We start from the raw sequence: 10000 nt of genomic DNA, 5'->3' as shown, positions 1-10000 counted from the left end.
GAAACATGAAGGAAAAAAAAAAGTGAATCATGTATTTAGACGTTACACATTGAACGGATGAGGATAAGAGGTTTAAAGACGCAGGGAAACTAAACCAAACCAAACGAGCTCAGCCAGCAGCACACCTTCTCACTTTTCACTAAAATACATTAAAATGTCATTTCACCCCAGGACAGGTGCGCTCGCTGCAGGAGAATAACGGCGTCTTCAGACCAAACGTGGGGTGAATTTTTAAATATTTTGGAAATTTTCAACTCGTGCATAAGAGGTGAATTTTGAGTTTTCATGTTGCAGAAATTCACGTTGTTTGCTTCTTTGCATTGACTTTGCATGAAACTGCGTCACGTGAAAAACTCTCTTCACGTCTGGACTGAGCTGAATGTGGTTTTGCACTGGAATGTATTTTTGAGATGTGATGACTGGCAGTGATGCAGCTCTCTATCAGCACTGCACAGTTTTCGGGGTGCGGGGGTGTGGGGGTGTGGGGGGGGAGCTCCTCCTCTCAGCCCGCCACACGGCCGACCAAGCCCAAGGTAAAATAACAAAATGGAAGACGACACAAAATCAATGGAAATCTTTTTGAGCGGGCAGGAACAGGATTCAGAAAACAGCCCCGTGCAGTGTCTGTGTGTGTGTGTGTGTGTGTGTGTGTGTGTGTGTGTGTACCGGGGCTGAACCTGACGTCAGAGATGGCGTCCCGGCGGTGCTGGAAGCTCAGCAGATCCTCCAGCGTGTCGGCGTTCACCACCAGCACGCCGCCGTCGCTCAGACCCACGGCCAGCGCCTTCCCGTCCGGAGAGAAGGCCACGCAGCGGCCGCCTGCACACACACACACACACACACACACACACACACACACACACACATAGAAACACAGAGATACAAACATGTATTGATACCATTATAATAACAACGGTTAATTAGTCACTGACACTGACAGTCATTCATTATCATTTAACACTTAACTGATGATTATTCAGTTTCCTAGGCTACGTATAATGTAGGCTATAATCTAATATTTAACTAATAATCTCATAATCTGCACTAATAATCACCTCTGAATCTGAACTGAAGTATTTAATCTGTTATTTACACCATAACTCTAAAATAAATAAAATAGGATGGTCATTTATTGATCAACATGTCATTAAAAGGTCATAATTTAAGGTATTTAAGTTTCTGTTGTAAACTAATGAATACATTAATAATGTACTGATGATGTAATGATATGGATGATGTAATGATATTAAATGAGTGATGATGACTGTGAGGCATTAGAGTCAGTCTGATAGATATTTAGATTTTGAGATATTTAAATGAACAGTCCATTTTCTGCTTGAGTTCTGTCCGTCACTTCATTTTAAATCAGATCCATCACAGAGAACAGACTGTGGGACCTTTCACAATAAAAGCTCAATCAGCACAGAGGAGGAGAGGAACCTGCCTCTACTCCAAACTTCACAATAAAAGCTGCACCGTGGAAAAACTGCAGCGAGGACCATGTAGACTCAACTGGCAAAAAAAAAAAAAAAAAAGTGGAATGAGTGAGAACCATGTAGACTCAACATCACATGACGTGCTTATCCCACATGTGCCAGTTGAGTCTACAGGGTCCTCACTTCAGTTGAGCGTAATGTCCCTTTAAACGCATGTAGAGTGCAGCGTGTTCTCTCCTCCTTTTCTACTGGAGGAGCGGTTTGTGGAACTCTGTCCACTTTGTGAGTTAGCTAGTGGTCAGCCGGCCTGTCCGTCATCAGAAGCCCCGCCCACCTCTCTTCAGCTTGCGGACCGCCACCATGCGGTGATTGGCCGAAATCTCCCAGAGTCGCAGCGTTTTGTCGTCGCTGACGGTGGCACACAGGGGGAGGAGGGGGTGAGGAGCCAGCCCCCACACCTCACCCTCCATGTGACCCTGCACACACACACACACACACACACACAGTGAGTGTTCAGCCTGATTGCAATTTCACAATAAAATAAACTTTGATAAACAATATTAAAACACACACACACACACACACACACACACACACACAGGCATTGAAAAACTAACACACTGCACGGCAGAAAATGTCCAGACTGCTGGTCAATGTGTGTGTGTGCGGGTGTGTGGGTGTGTGTGTGGGTGTGTGTGTATGTGTAGGCGTGTGTGCATCTGTGTGTGTGTGTGTGTGTGTCCAAATGCCCATCGATCTCCAGCAGCCTGTTCTCCTCACCATGGCAACAGGTGCCGAACCAGACAGCTAAGACATTTGGGAGTCTCTGAGGTACACACACACAAACACACACACACACACACACACACACACGAAAACACACACACACACACACACACACACACACACAGAGTTTTGTTTGATAGGTGCAAAAAGCCCATATAAATGTCTGCTTTTAACAGAGGAAGCGACAAGCAGACACAAGTCTCTTTCTCTGTGTCTCTCTCTCTCTCTCTCTCTCTCACACACACACACACACACACACACACACACACACACACCTGCACCAGCAGCGTCATCGGTCCCGTCTTGTCGATCTCCAGAACTTCTCCGTTCTTGGTTCCCACCAGGATGCGGCCGTGACCGAGAGTGATCGCTCTGATGGACGGGTTGTCCTCCAGCAGCAGGCCTGCACACACACACACACACACACACACACACACACACACACACACACACACACACACACACACACACACACACACACATACGCACACACACACACACATACGCACACACACAGCAACATTCATATGCACAAACACGTCCATGGATAATGGCATAAAACAAATTATACCTCTGTATTTTATGTATCATGTTATTTATTTATTTATTTATTTTTATCTTATTTTCTTAATTTTTAAAATTTTTTATTTTTTTTCTGAGTCAGACTGTGTGTAGCTCAAAAGCTGACGGGGGAATCTGGAATCAAACATTGATTTTCTGTTTCCTTGAAGTGGGTATGTGTCATGTTGCAGCTGTAGTGTCGCCAGGCGGCCAGCAGGTGGCAGTGCTGCAGAGAGGAAAACACCTGAGTTCCTGAGAGCTCACTTTGTTCTGGAGTTTTATTCATCTATGATTTTAATAATGAGGAGTTTTTCTTTCTCTCTTGTCTTACAATTTGAACTGGTGTTATTAAACTCTCTGAAAACTCCTGAAGTTTTGTTGATTATTGATTATTGATTATTATAATCAAGGACAGGTGCAGCTCTCAGTGCTTTCAAAAATGTTATTTTAAATATGTTGGACTGAAAAAAATGCTTGTTTTTTTTAATCAAATTTTCAGGCCGTTTTCTTTTCTCTTGTTGCCTAATATCAGGACTTTTTTCACTCTTTTCCTTTAATCTCCATGTTTTTGAGAGAAATCAAGTGAATCTGCTGCAGTTTCAGCTGAAATGTGTTTTCTTCTGATCTGCAAACCAAATTTCAGTATAAAACGACAAACGTTTTGATCTGAACTGAAGCTTTTACTGTGAGAGGAGAGACGCAGCAGCAGGTCTCCTCTGTGCTGAAGAAAAAAAACTGCATCTGTGTGTGTGTGTGTGTGTGTGTGTGTGTGTGTGTGTGTGTGTGTGCACCTTTGGACCCAGGAGACAGAGCGGCTCTCTTGATGGCGTAGGTCTTCAGGCAACGGTCGAACATGTCGTCCCAAAGCTCCACCACGCCGTCTTTACCACCCGTCACAAACCCCTGAACGCAACGCACACACACACACACACACACTCATGTTAGACAGACAACACACATTTCTCAGAGGTGTGTGTTAGTCGAGTTCTGATGGCGAGGCGTTCAGGGGATGCTGGCAGAGACGAGGTGTTGAGAGGACGCCGGCAGAGTCGAGGCGTTCAGGGGACGCCGATGGAGACGAGGTGTTCAGGGGACGCCGGTGGAGACGAGGCGTTCAGGGGTTAAACGCCACCAGAGGAACCTTCAACATGACGAGCACAGGAAGGAAATCTGATTTTTAACGGGCACGTCAGGGTCAGAGGTCAATTTAACGCAGACAGAGAGGAGGCTCAAGTCACTCTGGGGAAAAAAAAAAAAAAAAAAAAAAAAACAGAAAGAAACCGCAGATTGAGAGAGGGGTGGAAAAACGTGTCAGAGCCGAAGAAAAGAAGAAAGATTTCCAGGAATTAAAGGAGTTTTGGTAAATCTGGATCCTCCTGTCTGTCTGCAAATCCTGTTACATAAAGAGGAGGAATGAGATCCCTGAACGAAGAGAGAGAGAGAGACAGAGAGAGAGAGAGAGAGAGAGAGAGAGAGGGAGAGAGAGAGAGCGACTGAGAAAAGGAGAGAAAGAGAGAGAGAGTTAAGTGGAATAAAACGTTAAAAAGACGCTAACAGCAAAATGTAAAAATTTAAGCTTAATGAGAAAGTTGCTAAAGTAGATAACAGATAAAGATGGAAAATCCTGCCCATCTCCCTCTCTCTCCCTCTCTCTCTCCCTCTCTCTCTCTCTCTCTCTCTCTCACACACACACACACACACACGTATCTACAGATCAGCTGTACGTCTGCAGATCTACATTTACCTTTCAGGCATTTTAGCAGCTCCTCTATCACAGTGAGAGAGAATGAGTGCAACAGCGAGATAAGCTTAAACACACACACACACACACACACACACACACATGCACACACTCACACACACCTACAGAAAGAGGAGACTGAAGGATTTGATTGGTCTGTGATGTCGGCGCTGATATTTTGGGGCTGGAGCTGGAAGCCGATCGTCTCCTCTGATATCGGTTATCTCTCAATTTGATCATTTTCATCCCAGAAAAAAAAAAGTTCTTCCTGTGGGAATTTATTTTTTTTTTCATGGAAAACCTCTGAAACTCAGACTAACAGCAAAACTAACAGTAAAAATGATTCTAATACTCATTAATATCTTCATGCTTTGATCAGAGCCTAATCAAAATACTAAAAAATAAATCTAAAATATGTTCAGTTCAGTCTTTCCATTGAAAACCAATGGAGCATCGATCAGTTCTTTTATAAAAAAAAAAATTCAGTTAAAATCTGATGCAGCATCACATCACACTGAACTTGATGAGCCTGTTCATTCATTCATTCATTCATTCATTCATTCATTCATTCATCACCTTGTCATTTAGGAGTCTTCGCTAAATGATTGGAAATGATTTGGTCTCTTTTCTTTAACAGGTTTGGTTAATTGTAGATACTTTTTATAATCGCAATGCACTGAAGCTTGCCCCTGAAAAATACCCCAGATTACAAAACAAAACAAAACAATACGACTAAAACTAACAAATAAAAAACAAATAAACAAAAAAACCCCAAATAAAACTAAACTAAAACAAAACATTTTCAAAAAATAAAAGCCGAACTAGCAAACCTGCTTTAAAAACGAATTAAAACTACACTAACGTTGAAAACAAAAAGACAAGATGAAATAGAAATAACAATGCAAAAGTAAAATCTTGACACACACACACACACACACACACACACACGGGGGTCCCACCTTGTCCAGGGAGAACATGGCGAACACCGGCCCGTCGTGAGCCTTCACCGTCTTCAGCAGCAGCGGCTCCTTCCAGATGTAAACGTCTCCGGTGGCGGCGCCCGAGAACACGAGCGCCTCGCTGCGGCCGTAACACACCGACATCATCGTCTCGGGCCGGCCCAGGTTCCCGAAAACGCCGCGCCTGAACGTCAGACCGCCGCCTGGAGACACGACAGCAACGTCCCGAAGTAACCCTGTCTTCAGTTCATCCGCTCATCTTCATCAAATTAACACTCAAGTGACCGAAAATCACGTTCGCTGATGATGAAGATCTTAATTTTGATAACCAATCAATCAGTTTCACTAAAATGCAAATCATTTTCTCTGTTCATATCTTTATAAAATGATTCTCCAGCTGCTGGTCAGACGGAGGAAGACGTGCGACGACGTCACTCTGGACCAAATGAATGAAAAGATGCAGGTGTTTTGTTTTTACCTGCATGCTGCCAGAACTTGATGTGTTTGATTCCCACAGTGACCAGTTTGTCATTCAGCATGGGATTACACCTGACCACGAAGATCTTCTCCTTATGACCTCTGAGAGAGAGAGAGAGAGGGAGAGAGAGAGAGAGAGAGAGAGAGAGAGAGGGAGAGAGAGAGAGAGAGAGTCTTCATTCATTATTGGGTTGTATTATTATTGTTTTTTATGGATAAAGGGGGTAAAGTCCTAGAAACTGATGTGTCACTAACTGACTTACTGACTTTTTGTTTCAGCAGGAGTAGCAGTAATATAAGCAGTAGCAGTAGTTGTAGTACTAGTATTAATAGTAGTACTAGCAATAACAGTAATAGTAATAGTAGTATTGATGGTAGCGGTAATAGTTTTTTTAGTATTAGTAGTAGTTGTAGTAGTAGTTAGCAGTAGCTGTAGTAATAGTAGTACACGAGTAGTGGTAGTAGCACGGTGGTAGTAACAGTGTTAGTAGCAGAAGTATTAGCAGTAGTATTGTTAGCAGCAGCAGTACTAGCAGTAGCAGTAGTAGTAATAGCTGTAGCAGTACTTGTAGTATTTGAAGTAATATTATTAGCAGCAGTAGTAGTGGCAGTAGTTGTAGCAGTAATGATAGAAACATGAGTAGTATTAGTTCAGTAGTAGCAATAGTAGCAGTAGTAGTACCAGTAGTAGTAGTAGTCATAGTAGTGGTAGTAGTTGTAGTGGTAGTAGTATTAGCAGTAGTATTATTAGCAGCAGTAGTGGTAGTAGAAGCTCTAGTAGTACTACTACAGTAGTACTAGTTGTAGGAGTAGTAGTAGTGGTGGTGGTAGTAGTAGTAGTAGTGGTAGTAGTATTTGTAGTAGTAAGTAAGTAATTAAAGCTTTATTTACATCACACTTTTAAAACACAGCAACATAAAATAAATAAATAAAAATCAGTGCACAGTAGTATTAGCATTAGTAGTACTGACAGTGGCAGTAGTAGTACAGTAGTAGTATTAGCATTAGTAGTAGCAGTATTAGCAGTATCAGCAGCAGTATCAGCAGCAGTAGTACTGCAGTACTCTGACCTGGCGGTAGCGAGCTTCTCTCCTCTCTTCCAGTCCCAGACGATGATGGAGTGACTGTCATCGATTCCCACCGACACCAGACTTTTCCCGTCCGCTGAAACAGACAGCGAACGCACCATCAGGCCACCTGACAGCCAGACTGACAGAACACCTTCACCTGGCCGCCAGCACACACCTGACCCACCCAGAGGACACGGAGGCCACCTCACCTGTCCGTCTGCTCACAAGGTTTCTAACATGATTTCTGACCCTGGAGGATTTAATGCTTTTCTCATTATGTTGCATTCAGGTGCTGCTGGGAAAGCCCAGTTTACCTGAGAAGTCCAGTGCACACACTCCTCTCTGGTGGAATCCTTTTAGCAGCGACAGACACTTCAGAGTCTGGACGTCCCACACATGGATGGCAGGGTCCCTCCCCACCTACACACACACACACACACACACACACACACACACACACACACAGATGTACAGATGTTGAATCAAAACGTAACTCCTACCAAACATTCAACACGTCTGTGAAAGCTGTGGTGTTTATAACAGAGAGATAGTGTGTGAAATCTGTGTGTGTGTGTGTGTGTGTGTGTGTGTGTGTGTGTGTGCGTACCTGTCCCGTAGCAGCGTAGTCTTTGTGCGGGTGTGTGCTGAGGCAGAGGATGTCGTCGTCGTGGCCGAGGTAGAAGCGCTGGCTGTGCAGCTGCCGGTTGTAAACGACGCCGACCGCCGACACGTGGAACAGGACCTCCCCCCCCGGACTGTAGAACAGGTTGTTCCTGCAGTCGTAGCCACGGTAACTGCACACGCACACACACACACACACACACACACACAGGTGAGCACACACAGCTGGTGTGTGTGATGCTGCTTCCTTTCAGAAGCTTTGTTCTGAAATAATTTCACCTCAGACTTTATTTTATTTCATTTTTTTCACTGCTTTCTATTGTTTATTTGGGATGATGAAGATGCATAAATATTTATATTTTTTTATTTATGTGTCACACCACCTGGCGTTCCATCCCACATGGGATCACATGACACAACACTTTTTTTTTTTTTTTTTTCCAGGCTGATGCTCAGCTGTGGAGTTAATGAAGCCGAGAGCCTTTTCCATTTGCTCGAGTTAAACCAAACTAAAAGATGAAATATATTTTTTAGGTTTACATGTTTGTTTAAGCAAAACCTACAACATTCTCATTATTTGTGAGTCTTCATCTTGATCGTATCAAACTAAATCTCTGTGTGACGGCAGAAGAACACGGGACAAAATAAAATTAATTGATTTAATTTTAGTTTCATTAAACGTCAAAGCCTCTCCGCTTCACTTCAACATGACGACCTCCCTCCATATGAAATTTCCATGTGAAATTTCCCCACCGTGGGACTAATAAAGGAATATCTTATCTAATCTTAGATTCCACATCTCACCTGGCATCAGTTTTCCTCAGGTGAGGCTGTTTATCTCACCTGTTGGTGCACTGAGTTGCTTTTTTCATTTATTTGCATTTTAATGTTTGAAACCCTGAGGATGTTTTACAGGCAGAGTGAGGAGGATTTGTTCTCCTCGCTGGATTTCTTTTTTTCTGCATCTGTGATTTTCGTAGCTTCCTATTGGACGTGGTTTTACGGATTTGGCTTCGTGCTGCGCTGTGATTGGCCGAGAGCGACACACCCGCTGCCTAAAGGCCGACGCCCACAAGAGTCCCGAGCTCAGCAAAACAAGAAAATCCAGGCAGAGGACAGGGACTCTGCTGATACCAGCACACACACACACACACACACACACACACACACACACACCAAAAAACACACACACCAACACACACTTCTGATGATGGAGAGGATTAGTTTTGCGTGAGTCTATATGTTTTTTTTTTTAGGAAAATCCTTCTCATTCTGCATTTAAGTAGATTTGCTGTTATGACGGACAAAACACACACACACACACACACACACACACACACACACACACACACACACACACACACTCACACACACACACACACTCACACACGTCCCTCTGGATTAATTAGTGCAGGTTGGCCGTCAGTCTGTGGAGCAGCTGAGCTGTCAGTCACTGAACTGAGAGAAGAATTACATCAAAGCATGAGAATCTGAAAATAACTGTGTGTGTGTGTGTGTGTGTGTGTGTGTGTGTGTGTGTGTGTGTATGTGTGTGTGTGTGTGTGTGTGTGTGAAAAGATATAGTAAACAACTACATCTTTTCATCTGCCTAGATGAGGGGAAAGTGCTCTAATGATCAGTTCATTAACTCTTTTATTGACAGCTGGACCAGCAGGCCCACTCAGATACACACACACACACACACACACACACACACACACACATACGCACACACACACACACACACACAGACAGGTTTTTGAAGTGGGAGAGAGTTAAAGGTTGATTAGTGGACTCATTAACTGGATGAGAGACGAAAGAGGTGATAGAAGGGATTAAGGAAGGAATGAGGGTAAGATGGAGTCTCTCTCTCTCTCTCTCTCACACACACACACACACACACACACAGTCACACACACACACACACACACACACACACACACACACACACACACACACACAGGGCCGTACCCGTGGACAAACTGCAGGCGGAGGCCCTGGTCTGGTCCTCTCTGTCTCTTCAGGGATCCGACCTGCTGCTTCTTCTCTCTGCTCTGCTGCCGCAACTGGGGCAGGTCCTCTTTATACACCTGCACACACACACACACACACACACACACACACACACACACACATGAAAAACAGGACATCAGCAGCCCGCTCTGTGAGCTCTGACAGGGTCACAGTTTGGAGCTGTGCTGCGTTTGGGTGCGTTGGATTTCTGCCTCCTCTGCAGCGGCGAGGGCGGGGCAAAGGGTTTCGGCTGTGACACCGGCTGTGTAAGTAAAGCTGTCAGGTGAAAACCAACAGTAAGTGAAGCTTTACTGGCTCTTCACCGAAGCCAAACCT

General features: G+C 44.1%; 1 protein-coding gene across 2 annotated transcripts in view; it reads right to left on the bottom strand.

The window, feature by feature from the left end:
* Window positions 1-10000, bottom strand: part of LOC115373016 (echinoderm microtubule-associated protein-like 6) — a 94709-nt gene that overhangs the window by 28785 nt on the left and 55924 nt on the right. For both annotated transcript variants that reach the window (XM_030071218.1, XM_030071219.1), the window contains exons 15-24: window positions 9623-9741; window positions 7638-7824; window positions 7345-7450; window positions 7031-7124; window positions 5962-6062; window positions 5484-5686; window positions 3575-3686; window positions 2498-2625; window positions 1771-1912; window positions 667-819 (exon numbers count right to left, since the gene is read on the bottom strand). In XM_030071218.1, coding sequence (XP_029927078.1) covers window positions 667-819; window positions 1771-1912; window positions 2498-2625; window positions 3575-3686; window positions 5484-5686; window positions 5962-6062; window positions 7031-7124; window positions 7345-7450; window positions 7638-7824; window positions 9623-9741 — 1345 coding nt within the window. The remainder of the gene's footprint in view (window positions 1-666; window positions 820-1770; window positions 1913-2497; window positions 2626-3574; window positions 3687-5483; window positions 5687-5961; window positions 6063-7030; window positions 7125-7344; window positions 7451-7637; window positions 7825-9622; window positions 9742-10000) is intronic.

This window comes from Myripristis murdjan, chromosome 15 (genome assembly GCF_902150065.1).
Source record: "Myripristis murdjan chromosome 15, fMyrMur1.1, whole genome shotgun sequence".
Lineage (NCBI taxonomy): Eukaryota > Metazoa > Chordata > Actinopteri > Holocentriformes > Holocentridae > Myripristis > Myripristis murdjan.
Note: the sequence above shows the minus strand (reverse complement) of the source record. Positions and strands in the feature narration are given on the sequence as shown.